The sequence below is a fragment of the Gopherus flavomarginatus genome, chromosome 4 (genome assembly GCF_025201925.1).
Source record: "Gopherus flavomarginatus isolate rGopFla2 chromosome 4, rGopFla2.mat.asm, whole genome shotgun sequence".
NCBI lineage: Eukaryota > Metazoa > Chordata > Testudines > Testudinidae > Gopherus > Gopherus flavomarginatus.
In genome coordinates this window covers 214,372,111-214,389,424 of record NC_066620.1, presented here as the reverse complement: position 1 = coordinate 214,389,424, position 17,314 = coordinate 214,372,111, and the positions used below count along the sequence as shown (strand labels likewise).

General features: G+C 51.6%; 1 protein-coding gene across 10 annotated transcripts in view; it reads right to left on the bottom strand.

Annotated features, from left to right (window-relative positions):
- The window catches only part of OTOF (otoferlin), a 206,911-nt gene that overhangs the window by 59,542 nt on the left and 130,055 nt on the right, over positions 1-17,314 (bottom strand). For all 10 annotated transcript variants that reach the window (XM_050948699.1, XM_050948692.1, XM_050948695.1 and 7 more), the window contains 11 exons: positions 15,576-15,702; positions 15,196-15,250; positions 11,808-11,939; positions 10,229-10,291; positions 9,485-9,569; positions 5,826-5,985; positions 3,826-4,012; positions 3,337-3,523; positions 2,494-2,717; positions 1,202-1,310; positions 192-375 (listed from right to left, as the gene is read on the bottom strand). In XM_050948699.1, coding sequence (XP_050804656.1) covers positions 192-375; positions 1,202-1,310; positions 2,494-2,717; positions 3,337-3,523; positions 3,826-4,012; positions 5,826-5,985; positions 9,485-9,569; positions 10,229-10,291; positions 11,808-11,939; positions 15,196-15,250; positions 15,576-15,702 — 1,513 coding nt within the window. The remainder of the gene's footprint in view (positions 1-191; positions 376-1,201; positions 1,311-2,493; positions 2,718-3,336; positions 3,524-3,825; positions 4,013-5,825; positions 5,986-9,484; positions 9,570-10,228; positions 10,292-11,807; positions 11,940-15,195; positions 15,251-15,575; positions 15,703-17,314) is intronic.

Here is a 17,314-nt window from a genome sequence, read left to right as displayed (position 1 = left end):
TTGAAGCTCCAAACTCACCCAATACTGCATTGTAGCATATCCTAATGAAGCCAGCAGGGTGGGAAGAGCTCAGTCGCTCTGCTTCCCAACTGCCTGGGATCTGTTTAATCTAATTACACCCCCTTCTTTTATCTTCCCTCCCCGCAACCTTCAGCAACACTCCATCCCTTTGGCCAGCCAGGCACACTTGCCTGTCAGTGATCAGGGGCTTCATTGGCTGAGTCGAGGAGACGAAGACCAGCTCCCCGTCGTCATCGGCATCGTCCTCGCTGGAGTGCTGGAGCAGCTCGGAGTCCTCCTGCTCGCCGTCCCCACCCTCCTTCTTCTTCTTCAGGCTGGGCTTGGCCATGCCGTCGATCTGGTTCCCGTAGTTGCCTTGGGAAGAGGGTGGCGAAAGGAAACCCTTACCCTCTCAGCCCACCATGGGTGGGACTCGCCCTAGGTCTGTCAGGCGCCGTGGATTTAGGATGGGGAGGAATTTCCCCCAGGGATCCTGGGGAGGTCAGGGAGGTACAGCGACCGTGAACACTGACCAGGGCTCATATCCCGGACCCCTGAACATCTTCTCTCCCTCCCTGGTATTTATTTAACCCCAGGATGGATTGCACCAAGTTCTCCAGAGCTAAAGGCAGGAGCCAGCACAGCTTGAGCTTGATGACTTCCGGTCCGTCTACATCATCGCAGCATGTGTAGACCTGCCTGAGCTAGCTTTTCTGGAGCTACTTCCAGCAGCAACAGCAGTGAAGCTGGGGCAGCCTGGACCACTAGCCACTTACATACATCGCCCAGGTCTCAGGTGGACTTCCCTAGCCCGTGCTGCCGTGGCTTCACCGCTACCGTTATTGGAGCTAGCAAGATCAAAACTAGTTCAAGTATGTCTACACGTGCTGCGGTTTCACCTCTGATTGCAGTGTAGACAGACCCGACGTCTGCCAGTGGGGAGGCCTGTCATCATGTGCGGATCAGGCCTGATGGGTTACATTTACCCCCATAGAATGTGGTGATCATATTCTTTCTAGTGCAGCGAAGGTGTGTGTCAGCCTGCCTGGCTTTGTCACGTGTTAGCGTAGATACGGAGCCAACCAACCCTCTTGACGATGGGGGATTCCTTTGGCCCTCAATACTGCATCCTGGGCCATGGGCCTTCTCCTGGGATTTCATCGACTCCATTGACTGAAACCCATTTCACAAAAATACCAACCTATTGTGACCTCAAAGTTGATGGGTTTGTCCCCAATCTTCCTGTCAATCATGGTTGCTTCCAGGAAGGCTCCAAAGAGAAAGAACTCCTCCATTTTGCCAGTGCAGTTCTGCAGGTGAAAGTACTCGCTGTTAACATGGCGGGAGGGGGGCGTTAGGGACTGGCTGAACTGGCTGATGCAACTACAAGGTCCCTCTACATAGCAGTTGAGAAGCCTGCAAATTGGCAGTGTGTTTTGGTACCCATGGTAGTTCTCAGTTCAGGGAGGCAGTTTTGTTGGTTTCCAGTGGACTTTATTGCCAATAAAGGATGCCAGATTCACAGTCCTACAGACTGAAGGGCTGCGTTTATTCACAACATGAGCAGTAGCAACCCAAGCTGCACTGCTAATGTACCTTAATCTTGATCTGTGGCGCACCCCTCTGGTTGATAGATGGTAGCTTAATCTCTCTTAGGCCTTCCGGGCCATGCTGGGATTGGTTATGAGATAAGAACAGAGCTAGATGAATAACAGGCTTCTCTGTTTGTTTGCAATTTAAAAAAAAAATAATTTTGGGTCAGACCAAAAATAAATATTTTGTGAAACTTTTCGTGACCTGAAAGGTAAAAATCCCAAACGCTTCAGGTCCCACCAAATATTTTGGTTTTGATCTGGAACATTTTTCAAGGTTTTTGATTTAAAGAAAAGAAATAAAGGAGACTTTGAAACCAAAAGGCGTTTTGTGCCGAAAAATGGATATGTTTCATTTCAAAAAGTCTGAAACAAAAGGACGCCATTTTTCAGAATTGGTTCGTAGTTTCTTTCTCCCTCAACGAACCATTCAGTGAAATCAACACAAAACGGCAAAATGTTTTGGGTTCACCAAATCAAAAAATGTCGTCCATCTCTAGAAATGGAGACTTTCACTGCTTGGTCACTGGTTCAATCCCTGCCAAGAGGTGGTGGTGGGGGCAGGGCGGACACACAGCTGTCACCGCATGAAGGCTGTTTGGTAGCCGTGTGAAACAAGGGTCTCTGGTGACCTGTTTCTAACAGGACCGATGTCTCCAGATCCCAGAAACCACCCCATGGCTGGCACTAACTTTCCCTGTTGGTGGCTGTCCCAATAGGGGCCAGGGTTGGAATGACACAGAAACTGCCCATCTATACAGGGATGGCAGGACTGCTCCGCCTCAGGCTTGCTGCACTGAGAGACAAGGGGTGAACAGGCCTTGGCAAGGTGAAGCAACCTGACTGTCAAATCGCAAGATGTGGCACGGGAGCCGGCTAGGGAAAGTCGGGGTTGACTCACGTCTGCGACTGGCGTGGTCTGCTCCACTTGCACCTCGGTGGAGCTGGTGATCTCCGGGTTGCTGGTGTCCAGGATCTCCACAGCAAGGCTGAGGAGGAGCCGGGCGCGGAAGGAGACACCCTCACCCAGGCCTTCGTTCAGGTCCTGGTGCTCGTCCATCAGGGTGTAGTTCCGGGTGGAGCCATACATGTTCACCCAGGCCGGGCCGAAGGTGGGCAGGAAGCCTGCAGCAGAGAGAACACGCCTGGTGAACGGGGTCAGGGCAGTGCAAACCCCAGGAAATGGCCTCACCCAAGTGGCGTGGGCGTGGAGGTCTGTGTGAATGTGCACAATTGCACTGATGCGTGCCTTGACATGTGCCCAGACATGTGCGTGTGAGCACAGGCTGCCGGTGTGCAAATACCACTGCCTATCATCACACTGACCAATATCATCTCACTGTTTCCTTGTGCTCCCCCACCTGCCTGTCTCCATCTGCTGCCTCTTGTCTTACATTTAGCTGGTTAGTTCTCTGGGGCAGGGTGGACTTTTGTTCTGCGTTTGTGCAGAGCCTAGCACCGATTAGGGTTCATAGTGCTACGTAGTACAATAACAACAACAAGATGGAGTGTATTAGATTTGCACCTGCCTATGGAAGTGACTAGTGGGTTTCGGGGCCCCGCTGGGGATGTCTTACAAGGGCCTGATTTGCAGAAGATGGGTGCGCAGCTCTTTCTGAAGCGAGGCCTCTCATGCCGGGCACCCAGGCTCACTAATCTCTAGACTGAAGGGGGAGGTAAGTGGTGCCTATGCCCTTATGTCGCCCCTTTCCAGCAGAGTGAAGGATCGGCCCCTGGGCTCTACCTTTGTCCCCTTCGTTGGAGATCTTGCGCAGGTCGATGAAGTGGGTGCCGATGGCCATGTCGTTGACCTTGTCCGAGTCCCGGATCTGGACTTTGAGCCGCTTGCACAGAGGGGGGAACATCTCCGTGAAGATGACCTGCTCGTTCCACAGGGGCTCATAGCTGCTTTTCTGCACTGATGTTTTCCCCTGTTGGACGGGAAAAGCGGGAGCAGGATGGCGGAGTGGCCTAGGCTAATGACCACCAGGCTGCCTTTGCCTGTTGCCCCTGCCAGTGGTAACCAATGGACCGTGCACTGACCTAGCGATTCCCCCTCCCAGCATAAGCAATGGGACCTTCCCGTGACTGGTGACTATCGCAAAGTGCTCAACAACGTGGTTTACGTTGTTTGGACACAACAGAGGAATGTGGCAAACAGGAAAGCTTTGCCCAGTGATTGCCTCTCCCAGGGGATCTCCCAGTGCCACGGCTCAGCAAGTATTCCACTTACTTTCTGCCCTGCAAAGAGCACCTGGACGTAGGGGTCCACCAGATCCTTGTTCTCCCCTATGAGTGCCTTCTTCACGTTGGCCATAAGGCTGGTGTTCATGCGGGGCAGCCCCTCCGCACGGTAAATCTTGATGTAGAAACGGGCCCATTGCCGCTCTGGAGGGACGCCATCTGGAAGAAGCAGGTTCCTGCAACATGGACACAGACAGATAGGGCTGGAGGTGATCACTGGGCCCGAGGGGAGGAGTTGGCTAGTCACACCGTGGCTGAGGGACCGACTCTGGGGGTGAGACTTTCAGAACTGGGAACAGCTTCCCCTGCACACTGCCGTCTGAAGAGCGTAGATGGGTGACTATGTCTGGAGACTACTTGGCTTCATTGCTACGTCTCTGTCAAGCCCCGATTCAGCATGGAGACCGGCTGTTTTCTGGAGGTCTCCCCATGGATCTGGCCTTGCAATGCATGTGACCAATGGTCTGGATCTCATGAACGGGTTCTCATCCATCTGGCCTCTGGCCTTGCTATTTATTTCTACCCTGAGATCTGTCCAGGAATAAGTTGCTTAAAGGGGTGTCATCCTGAATGGGCAATGATCGGAATGCCCCCACCAGTGTGGGAACACCCCCGCTAGCGCGACCTCCCACGCACCGGGCAGAGGACACCATTTCTTCAACCAAACGGTGTCTTCTATGTAGTGTGACCATCATGCTGAGCAGAGGATGCTATTTTGAGAATAAAGCGGCATCCTCCATGTGGTCAAAGTGCCAGAATGCCGCTCCGGCCCCTCTACACCACTATGTTGTCTGGGGCGAGGTGGGAGTAACTTCCTGGCTACAGCAGTGGACAGCACTACCTGCTGGGCAAAAATGGGCCGGATTGCACCCTCAGTCACCCCTCTGCAACCTCAGTGATGTCAGATGGGGCCAGAATAAAGCCCTGGGTGGTTGCAGCAAATGGTGTGGGACGTCCCTTCTAGCCTGGTTGCTGGGGATGCTAGGTAACCAGACAGGGTCCCGGGGTTTGGCCTTAAAGGCCGCAGGCACTGCTAGAGCCATTTCATTGGTCTATCGCTGTAGGGGCGAACCAAGTTTTGAACCTCATGGGCTTTTCACCAGAGTATTTTGTAGGGATTTTCAGTGCTCTGCATTGACCCTTCTGCAGGCTTCCCCCCCCTGTGTCCCCCACAGACCCAGGCCAGCACTGGGAGTGGCAGGACAGCTTCTCTGCCGTGCCCTGCCAGTGAGTTTAAGCAGGGTCTGAATGAACTCTCCCCTGACAGCTAGTTCAGGAGGGGAGAGACTTTAGGAGCAAACTGTATTTACATGAACACACCTACTCTGCACAGGTATCCAGCAGACAGGAGCTGTGGAGCTCCAAGTGATCAGCTTTGGCTGGTGTTGGGTTACAAATCCCTTCAGTGCTGATTGCAGGGGTAGTGAAATGCTGTTACCAATGTTGTTATCTTCCTTGCATGACTAAAGGGGAACAGAACTGTGCTGAGCTTGTCCCAATTGAGGGATCACCCTCAGCTGAAAGGAACTTGCTAAGCCAGGGGCTTGAATGTCCGAGGCCTCTGACAGTCAGAGGGGTGGGGACAAGTGTTTCAGATAGGCTATAGGGAGTCTCCTAAAGGTTTTTGGTCTGGTTTAAGCTGTTTCTACCCACTGTTAAAAAAGAAAGCTAAATAGGTTTCCTTAGGAGCCTCTTGTTACATTAAAGTGTGGGGCACTGTTTCTGCCCAGCCTGCACAGAGCTGCTAATCACTAAGAGATGGATGTGCAAAAGTCACAGCAGAGAGGCAGGTGGAAGCCCTGTTTCAAAACCCTGAAAGCCATCAATCTAGCCCATGGGGATCTGTGGCACAAGGATGGTCCATGAACCGTGAGAGACGGCAAACATTTGGAGGTGGCCGTGGCAAGCTGGAAGACAGACAAAACCTAACAGGTAGTGAAAACACGCGGTGAATTCCAGTGTGGTGAACATGGCTCCGCGCCGCCTCACCCCTCGATGTCGTCCTCATCTGTCTCGTTGGCTTTGTGTGGTGTCTTTATGTTGTCCCCTTTCCCCACCACAGCGATGTCACACTTCAGGTACCCTTTCAAGCCAGCCGTGATGTCCTCGGGGTCAGATAGGATGGCCCATTTGTGGTAGAACTGGTGCTCTGGAAGCCAGGAGGAAGGGAAAGTCAGTCACCAAAAGAAAGTTCAGGGGTTATTAATGGATAGGAAACTGTCTGACCTTTTTCTGCATCCTCCATGAGGGCGTGAGGAATATAGATGGCGCTCCATGCTTTTTATGCTCAAAATCTTTCTCAGAGATGAAAATCCCAATGATCTAGCCTATAAAATACTAGTTGCCTGTAATCTGAAGCTCTCCTGAGCCCACTCCAATGCCTATATATTTTGAGAACTATATCAGGGTTTTGTGAAGTGCTCATAGCTTCTCAGTGGAGACGATACCCATATGATAGATAAACCACGGAGTGACCTTATCAAATGCATTTTTCACACCCTTTCACTTGTTTCACCTGCACTCTGCTCACCAATCCAGCTCAGCTGGGACAACCACTAACACGCTAAAGCTGCTGTCAGTTTAAAAAAAAAATCAATCTGCCACAAACAGGTTTCCTCTGACCCCACCCAAATGTGCCATTTCTCCCCAGTTTCACACCAGCCAAGGTGCTGGATGGGTGAGATTCATTCCTGGACAAGAGGCAGGGTGGTGGTCCACTCCTTGTGAAGTGCAGCGATTAGTGATGGGGACTTTCTTGGGCCTGATTCTCAAGTACATCTGATGGTCCAGGCCCTTTCACAGTGCCAGAGCAGAGTGAAAGGGCCATGGCCTACAGGAAAACCAAGTGCAGAGCCTTTTCTAATGGGATACAACCTTTGGCATATTGTGACTTATTGCGCCTTAAAATTGCACCATTATTTTGTATAGAAAAAAAGTAATTTTAGGCCCTTTTTAGCGGTTTCTTAAATGTGTTAGCTATGACATATCTCCTTCCAAGGCAAGCCCACTGTGACTCATGAATCTAGATAAGCCCTGGGAGTCAGGGACCACTTGATGCCAACTGGCGGAAGGTATAAGTGGTGTGTAGGGTTTATAGGGATCCCCTGGATCTGATGTCTACATAATAATGGGTCAAAGGGTGGAATGTGAGGTCTCTAACAACAGCTAGTCATCACGAATGTATGTAAGGATCCTATTTAACAAGTTAAGTATCTATACTGAAAACTATGTTCTTAAGGTACATAAGTTAGCATACAGAGCCATCAGCTTATCAAGACTGCGGAGACAAGAGATCTCAAAGTTTCCAGGAAGGAAGACACAACAGGAGAATTGCAGAATTAGTCAGATAGATCAGGAGAATGCAAGGGGATACATGGTTTCCTTCCCCCAGGAAATAAGCTGAGAACATAAAAAGGGATCACAGCCAACCTGGCAAAAAAACAGTGGGAGAAAGATTTTGAGAAGAAGTATCAGGGGGTAGCCTTGTTAGTCTGTATCCACAAAAACAACAAGGAGTCCGGTGGCACCTTAAAGACTAACAGATTTATTTGGGCATAAGCTTTCGTGGGTAAAAAACCTTTAAGGTGCCACCGGACTCCTCATTGTTTTAGAGAAGACGGTGTCTTGTTAGTTAAGTCTAGACTCTAGAAGGCGTATTATGATTTTAGTTTAGATGTAACCAATTGTTTCCAATACTTCTACCTACTTGCGATAATTTCTCTCTGTTCTTTGTTAAATAAGCATATACTTGTTTTCACAGTAAACATCGCTAAGCCCTGTATGCAGTTCAGTTGTAGCCGGGGCGGTCCCAGGATATTAGAGACAAGGTGGGGGAGGGAATATCTTTAATCGGATCGACTTCTGTTGGGGAGAGAAGTCAGTCCCATAAAAGATATTCCCTCACCCACCTTGTCTCTAATATCCTGGGACCGCCCCGGCTACAACTGCACTGCATACAGGGCTTAGCGATGTGCTGCGAGTGATCCGGAGATGTGACTGCTAAGCTGAGGTGCCCTCGGCCTAGTTTGACATAAGTAACTTGCCTCATTTCTTAGTTGGCATAACTGGGGAGGTGAAAGGAAGGTTAAGCTGTAAATAGGGAGTTAGGAGGTCTGCGCTCGCTAAGAAAAGCAGCTGGGTCTATGGACAAGAGAAACCTGGAATGCAAAGCTCAGGTTTCACGTGGACAGAGCACGCTGTACAGGGACTGGTTCCTGCACGGTAACCAAGCCAAGCCCAACATGTGTGGTGTAATGTAGAGCAGCGTTTCTCAAACTGGGTTCCGCGGGCCTCGCTGATCAACTCCTCCTCCTCCCCTCTCTCTCCCAGTGCCTCTTGCATGCTGGAGAACAGCTCTCCCACGGTGTGCAGGAGGTGCTGGGAGGAGTGGGGACGGGACTCACTCAGGGGAGGGAGCAGAATCATGTCCGGAGCCGCTGGCTCCGCTGATCAACTCCTCCACCCCCCCCCCCAGTGCCTCATGCACACCGGGGATCGGGTGTTCGGTGGCATGTAGGAGGTGCTGGGAGGGAGGGGGAGGAGCGAGGATGGGACACACTCAGGGGAGGGGGTGGAAAGAGGTGGGAAAGAGGAGGGGCGGGAGGAATGGGGGGCAGGAAGAAGTGAGGCAGGAGTGGGGCCTTGGGGGAAGGGGTGGAGTAGGGGCAGGGCCTCAGGCTGAGCCGGGGGCATGGGGGTCCGAGAAAAATTTTGAATCAAAATGGGGATCCTCAGATTGATGATGTTTGAGAAGCGCTGATGTAGAGCAATTGCAACACAATGTGTAAATATATCGAAAGGAAGAGTTGTCTGGAACTTCGGATGTGTGGTACGTCCTACACCCATCCCCGATGCTTGAGTCTGATCAACCCAATGAAGCTTTGCTGCGTGCCAAATAAAGGAACCGGACAGAGGAATTCCAGAGGCAAACGGAGCGTTTTGGATCCCAGCGAGCTGGACGAAGTGTCCTCCCAGAACTGGACAAGGTGTTCTGGGTAAGCCGAGCAGGAAAGGTCTCAGAGGGGATCCCAACAGGTGTCCTAGTCCTTTGGGAACAACATATCTGTAAATACGGGGAGTGTCCAGTGGACCAGGGGCCGGGTGCTCAAGGGGATGCTTGGAGGGTTCAGGATGTGCCTATTGCTAACCTGTGGAGGGACAGCAGAGCCCGTGTCGGGTGGGTGGGGTGCACTTGAATTGCTGAGGGCTGGTGGATTCAGGGACCTGAGCCTGGCAGGTGGTAGTGAGGTGCCTCGCAGCCCTGGATAGCCCTGAGAAGCATCACCGCCCTGCCTTGCCAACTGGAGGGACGGGCCAAATAAGTCCCAATAGTAACATTTCTTGTTAAGGGGAGAAAGCAGATGGGGCGACATTTCCCTGACAGGCCTATCAAACAGCTTCTTCCGTCACTGACGTGGCAGAAACGAAACACGCCGTGGGACGGGGGCGGGTCGAAGGTTTTGTCGGCACATCGCTCATGAGCATGGCAGCCATCCCGAACGAGCGCTGATAAAGCCTGAAGCCCCCATCCCCTTCTCTCCATTTCAGCTGACCCACAGGGAGGCAAACCCCTCTGTTAACGACATGGGGTTTGAGCACAGACGTCTCCCCAGCCATGAACCTCCCCTTCCCAAGCCACTGCTACGTACCAGGCTGCATGTATACAGTCCCAACATCCATTTTGAAGGAGCCCACCAAGGTCCCACTGCGCAAGAGGTTCTTAGAGTGGATGACCTTTCAATCAACAAAGGCACAACCGAGTCAGTACGCACCGAGCTCCTGCACCCCACCCCCCAGCCCAGCCATGCGGGGAGTGGGGCAGCAGGTCCCAGAGCGAGGATTCAGCCTCCCAGATCTGGGACAGTCATAAACGAGATGGGTATGTGGAGGGGGTGGTTCTCTGAGTCTCTCTTGAGCGTGTGCCCACAGATGGCGAAACCCAGCGTCTCTGCTGAGGACTGGAATGGCAGCGGGATGCTGAGTGGTGTGTGACCGGACTGGAAGGACTGGAAGAGCGGGATGGGGCTAAGGTGAACCGGCTGGGCGCGAGGTGCTGAGACGGGAACTGCAGCATGTGCTCTAGTCTACAAGCAAGCCCTGCGTGGGTGTACCCAGGCCTGGAATAACGGAGGGCCCTGGACTAGCAGACGGGGCTGGGGGCCAGGACAGAGGGGCACCGGCAAAGCTCTTGGTCAGGGAAGCTTGCACAGTGGCTGACAGCGGCATCCCCCAGCTCCTTCTTGAGTTCTCCTTCCCTGCAAACGCCACAGGCAGGTGAAATGGGCTCTTTCCACCAATACTCAGAAAGGGCAGTGAAAGGGCACACGTGCTCACTAATGCACACTCACACACCTCACACGCACATGCTCATGCACTTGCTCACGCACGCTTACCGACAGTTTGATGATTTTGTCGAACATGACGTCCGGGGGCACGTGGAAATCAAAGACGAAGTACTGCAAAGGAAAGGAAAGCCATAAGGGAGGGGAAACAGAGGGAGGGAACATCAAAATGGCTGCCAACGACCAGCCCTCGTTACCAGAGACAACTGTCACATGGGACTGGCTCTGGGTGACAGAAGTTGCTGGGGAGGTGAGTGGGGGGGGGAAGGAAGATCCAAATCACCTTAGAAAATGACAGCGTTTGTGGTCAAATGGAACGGAAAATATGATCCACTATGAAAACTGGGTAAATGGGATGAGGGTCAGTAAATTCAACCTAGATCAAGCGAACAGACGCTTTCTCTCTTTGTAAAAGCACTCCGAGGCATTGGGTTTTTGCTCATCCTGGTCGCACAGGTGCTGTCAGGGCAGGTGGGATCTGGTTCTGAATTCCATCCCCCTGACCTGTCAGAAAGCGGGGCCTGCAGCAGAACCAGGCTCGGGGTGACCTAACGAGCACAGGTGGCCTGCACCAGGCTGCCCGATGGGGAGGAAGAGTCAGCAGACAGGCTACTCAAAGTATTTGCCCCTGCCTCCGATAGCGCTTTGGCTGCTCGTTTCCAGCCTTTCCTCACTCCAGTTCTGACATCTAGAACCTGCGGCTGCAGAACCACCAGGCCAGCAACAGCGCTAGGCCGTCACCCAGGGCAGTGTAACTAGCTCGCGCTCTACTGCCCATGACTCATGGTGGACACAGACCACAGGAAGTCCCTGCCTCAAGGGTTGTGATAGGCAGCAGCCTCCTGTCTCATTATTGGCTCCCAAGGGGCCGTCCAAGATGTGTCCACGCAACACGGTGGATCTCCTGCATATGCCAGGACCAGTCCTACTCCTGAACTGGCTTCCGGCTTGATTTGAACTTTGCCTCCTGACCCAGACCCTGAGACCTGACTTGAACTCAGACCCCCTGGCTTGGAACCTGACGGCAAACTCCTCCACTACTTCCAGCCTCAGGTTTGATCCTGCTCTGACCATTGGTCCTGACTGCACTTGTTAGGATCCTAAGCCTGGGCTCTGATTCCTGGCTATTGACTCCTGCTCCAGCCACTGGCGTGACTGCCTATGTCCCAGGCACTCACAGACCCATCCCGAACACAAGGACATGTATGTTCAGAGTGGACGGACCCTGGGTCAGGCACTGCCTCGTTCGCATGGAAAGCCCACAGCCAAGCAAGCCACTTTCTGTAGTGTTGGTGTGCTTTGATGAGCCAGCATTCTGCTGGAATGTGGGGCAGGCCCCATGGTCTCTCTTGCCCTGGACAGCTAGTCCCACCAGGCCCATGGAGCAGTAGAGGTGGGGCATTTAATCTCAAGTATTTGGCCCATTAGGCAGCAAGGCAGCACTTCTCCAAGCCCAGGGTATTGCCAGTGAGGTGTCCTGTATCAGTGGCTAGATTCCACCTTTCTCTTCCGCTAATCTTGACCCAAGAAGGCAAACACCCAGCTCAGCGGTCCCTTCATCTGCCTACAGCCAAGGCATGTGGCTCGGCACACCAAACCCAGAGCCAGGTCTGGGGAGAGGCCAGCTCACCTCGTTGTAGTAGGGGCAGTTGGTTGACTCCTTCATGGATGTGTATTTCTTCTCTTCCCCCACCTCCACGCACACCACGGGGTCCATGTTCAGGCCTACCAGCTGCCGGGCCTCGATGACTGTGATGCTCACCTGGGTAGGGGAGATATGGACACCCACCCTTGTGAGAGCTGGGTTTGTCGCTTCTCTGTGGTACCCACTGGCCTGCATCTGCCTGCTGACGTGAAATCAGTGCTAGCGGGGAGATGCCAGAGCAACAGCCCTGGACACCCCAGGCAGAGTCAGCTGCCCTCCTGCCATGGTGCTAATGTCCTCACACCCTGGTCTGGAGTGAACGTGAGCTTATTTAGGCCAGGGCCTGTCCTCTGAGGCCTGGGTCCTGAAGCTGCTCTCATTTCACTAAAGGAGTGAAGTTAAAACGATTCAGCTTGGCCGGTGTGGCTTTGCATATGGACACTCTCCACTGGTTCACACCCGGGTCACACTGGTTTAGGGACTGTGGTCCTCAAATGTAACTGATTTCCTACAATTTTTAGGCGTTCAGCAAAAGCCAGTTTGTTATGGAGAAGAGATCTACTGAGGGTTAGCAAACAAGCCCCATGCGCCCCCGACTACGTTTTGTCGTTGCCAGCTCTTCTACACCTCAGAGATGAGCCCTTCGCCCCCACGCTCCCCACGCTCTCATGATCTTCTCCATTCCAGACTACGCTGTGACGTCCCACCCCATAATGCTTTATGGAGATATGCGTATGCCATGTAACACATCTCTGCGAAGGTTGTGATCTACTGAATCTATTCATCTTATTTGTGTGCATGTATCATTTTTGTGTTTGAAGTTATGAATATTGACTGTGTACTTGTTTGATTTTAAGTAGCCTTAGTAAGGCATTTGGTCAGCTTCTTGAGAAAGGAATGTGCAAGTTAAGTGCCAAATCAAGAAACACTTAATGGATAATGGACCTTGGAAGACTCCAATTGACCTAAGAAGTCTACCTGGGGATGTTCAAGGTAGCATGTGAGCAATGGCTGCAACCTGTAAAGTTCTGAGTCATGCATGGACATGTGACTTGCCCATGTGACTCCAAAACTCCATCTTGTAGCTGGGATTCTACACAGGGGGAGGGAGGGGTGTCCACCCACAAGACAGAAACTATATAAAGTCCTGGGAGACCCCTCCATTTGGTCTTCAGCTGGCTCAAGACACAGCCTCTCCACCCCCAAAGGATACCTAAAAGAAACTAGAATAAAGGACAGTAACCACAGGGGTGGGAGTGATTGCCGGACCCAGGCTAGAAGGAGGCTAGTCTGTAAAAGAAGCTTATTGGACCATCTCTGAGGGTGAGATTTTATCCATCACTTTCTTACTGTATTAGGCTTAGACTTGCGTGTTTTATTTTATTTTGCTTGGTAATTCACTTTGTTATGTCTTATTCCTTGGAACCACTTAAATCCTACTTTCTGTATATAATAAAATCACTTTTTACTTATTAATTAATCCAGAGTACGTATTAATACCCGGGGGAGGGGGAGGAAACAGCTGTGCATATCTCTCTATCAGTGTTATAGAGGGAGGACAATTTATGAGTTTATCCTGTATAAACTTTATAGATGGTAAAATTGATTTATTTGGGGTTTGGACCCCATTGGAAACTGGGCATCTGAGTGTTGGAGACAGGAGCACTTCTTAAGCTGTTTTCAGTTAAGCCTGCAGCTTTTGGAGGACGTGGTTCAGACCTGGGTCTGTGTTTGTAGCAGGTTAGCGTGTCTGGCAAACCAGGCAGGGCACTGAAGTCCCAAGCTTCCAGGAAAAACGGGGTTAGCGGCAGGCTCAGCACATCGGGTAGCAGTCCCAAAGGGGTTTCTGTGACCCAACCCGTCCAATACGCCACATCTCCCTTGCCCTTGCAGGATCGCAATGATCTCCCAGCTGGACTGCCTGCTCTTTCCATCTCTTGCTTGCGACTGGTTCAGAATTTACCAGCAAGCTGCATGTCCCCTGTACCCCTTGACACTTCCATTACCCCAGCTACACTGGCTCCTCATTAGCCTCACAATCCGGTTCAGTTTATAGTCAAAGCTCTCCAGTTTATGTCTCCGTTGTAATTTTATTTGTGCTGCTGCTCCCGCGTGGGACTGGCAATCCACTGGCGATGCCCTCCTGGGGCATTCTCTCGGTTGGTGGAATGCTCAACAAGTCCACCTGTGGCCGAGTGAGTCACTCATGCCCTTTTCTCCTGACCAGCTGTGATCTAGACGTTTGAGGGTTCTCTAGGCAGCTGCATGGTATTTGCAAAGGACCACGAATACAATCCAGCCAATCAGTCAGCAGCCAGACTTCTCCAGGACTCCCTGGTATGAGCTGCCCTCCCCAGGCTGTTTCAGAAGGGTCATTCAGAATGACCAGACCCCGAGGTGGGTAGGTGAAGTGCCGTATTCTGCACATGGATAGCCGGGCATTGTCACCCTCTACCGGAAACAGGGGGAAGATGGAAACATGGGCTCGTGCAGATGTCAGCCCTTTTCTGGCACAGGTCTGCTCCTTTAATTCAGAGGATGCTAGAGACCTGGGATTATGGAGGCTGACGGTCCCAAGAGTGAATCCTTGATGGTCTCAATCCTGTGCTTCCTACGGTCAATACATCATCTTGAGAAATAGCCACAATGACAAGCTCCTGTCTTTAGCCCAGCCACAAGTCATGGTGACTCTTTCCGATAAGGAGGAATAAATAAAGTTTTTGTGGCCACTCACCCAAGCTTTAATGTAATGTTCCCTAGCCCTAAAGGGATCTCCTTGTAGCTACCTATAACAGACAGGAGCCTGCTTCAGAGGACTTCGGGTCAGACCCTAGCCGTAAGTTACGTCCTGGCCTTTCAGACCAGGGAGTCCCCCAGCAGGCCGGGACAAACAGAAATGAAGACACACTCTGTAAAGAAATGGAACCTGGGCATCACCTGTTTCTGTCCTGTGCCTTCGGCCCCATGGCCTGACCTGCCAGCTGCTCGGTTGGGATGGGGCGGGGTGCGCAGCTCAGCTCACCAGGTGGGGCTGGGCCTCTGCCCCTCCCCTAATCAAAGGACCCTCTCCCAGGCTGCTCGAATGAGTCTTCTCTTCCCTTCTGGAAAACGTCTGGCCTGAGCATCCTCAGCCTTTCCTTAGCTGTTGGCATGCACCATTTTCTAGCCTGTGCGCAATAAACTTCCCAACCAGCCTGAGAGCGGCGAGGCAGACAGCTGAGTTTGGAGGTTCCCCCAAATGTTCTCAGGGAGTCTCCTCCTCCCGCTCCCTCTTTTAATCTCCCCAGCAGGGCATTCTGCCCCTCCTCCCTCCCAGCCTCTAGCCCCAGGAGCATGTGGAGGGTAGGAAAGGGGTCACAGCGGCCCTACTTACTTGGTAATCCATTGGCCGGCCAGCACTGGGCTCCATTTTAATGTCAGGCTTTGACCTTTGAAGGGGGGGAAAAATTAATGGTCATAAAACAAAGAGAGGAACAGCGTATTCTGGCTGCTGCATATGTGGAGCCCTTGACAAACTATTTGCAAAGTTGTAGAGCCTCTTCCCGCCTCTCTCTCACCACCGCCCCGAGTTTTGCTTTCTGCAGGTGGCAAACTATCAGGCAGGTCTTTAAAGAGCCATCATGGTAACAACCCTGATCTCATCATCTCCCACCCCCACCTCCACGCCCTCCGAACGCAAGCGGAATGTGCATCTGGACTGTGGGATGTGTGATGTCACTTTCTGTCTCGTATTGGCTCACATCCTTCCCTCACCTCTTATTCGACACGTTGGTGGTAACAGCTGTGACCGAAGCCAGAGAAATGGTGTCTGGGTCGAGGCCTCCTCCAAGCCGCATGGCTTTCTGGTCCAGGTCTTCTGTCTCCAGAATGGCAGGTTCATCTGACGGACGCACATGAACACAGACAAAAGAATGAATTTCCCTGGTGCCCGTGTCTCTTCTATATAATAGCGCGTTAAATACCGAATGGCTCAGCAAAGGCCAGTCAGTAACTCCTATTCCTCCAACCCAGAAGGAAAAGGCAAGAGTCACTGCATCAAATTACAGGGAACAGTTTTCAAATCGAGAGAGAGGAAGTATGCTTTTGTGCTGCATATAATTAACCTGTGACATTTGCTGCTGTAGGATGTTATGGAGGCAAATATCTTAGGAGGATTAAAAACCACAAAGGATCAGAAACATGGAAATTAGCATAATATCTGCAGTTACACTGGCCAGGAGAAGAGTTAGAAAGGCTAGCAAATCTCATAATTCAGGACATGGTGGATCAAGAAGAATTTCCCCCTATGGTTCAGTGTTGCTCAATTAGATGTATGATGGGTGTGTGGGGGGTCCCATGTTCTCCCCTAAAGCACCTGGCATTGGCTACAGCCAGAGAAAGCATACCAGACTTCATGGACTGCAGATGTGGCACAGAGTGGCATAAAGAGGGATAGAGGCAGTTCCTGTTTAATATGAGGTGAGATGCTGAACTGGATGGACCGTTTGTCTGTTTGGAGATGGCAGAAAGTGAAATACCAGACGAGATCATAGATGTTTGAGATGGGGGAATCATAGAATCATAGAAGATTAGGGCTGGAAGAGACCTCAGGATGTCATCTAGTCCAACCTCCTACTCAAAGCAGGACCAACACCAATGAAATCATCCCAGCCAGGGCTTTGTCAAGCCGGGCCTTAAAAACCTCTAAGGCTGGAGATTCCACCACCTCCGCAGGGAACCCATTCCAGTGCTTCACCACCCTCCTAGCGAAATAGTTTTTCCTAATATCCAAACTAAATCTCCCTCACTGCAACTTGAGACCATTGCTCCTTGTTCTGTCATCTGCCACCATTGAGAAGAGCTGAGCTCCATCTTATTTGGAACCCCCGTTCAGGTAGTTGAAGGCTGCTATCAAATCCCGCCTCACTCTTCTCTTCTGCAGACTAAATGAGACAAGTTCCCTCAGCCTCTCCTCGTAAGTCATGTGCTCCAGCCCCCTAATCATTTTCGTTACCCTCCGCTGGACTCTCTACAATTTGTCCATATCCTTTCTGTATTGGGGGGCCCCAAACTGGATGCTATACTCCTGATGTGGCCTCATCAGTGCCGAATAGAGGGGAATAATCACTTCCCTTGATCTGCTGGCAATGCTCCTACTAATACAGCCCAATATGCCATTAGCCTTCTTGGCAACAGGGCACACTGTTGACTCATATCCAGCTTCTCGTCCACTGTAATCCCCAGGTCCTTTTCTGCAGAACTGCTGCTTAGCCAGTCGGTCCCTAGCCTGTAGCTTCTGTCCTAAGTGCAGGACTCTGCACTTGTCCTTGTTGAATCTCATCAGGTTTTTTTTGGCCCAATCCTCCAATTTGTCTAGGTCACTCTGGACCCTATCCCTACCTCCCAGCATATCTACCTCTCCCCACATTTTAGAGTAATCCACGAACTCTCTGAGGGTGCAATCCATCCCATCATCCTGATCATTAATGAAGATGTTGAACAAAATCAGCCCC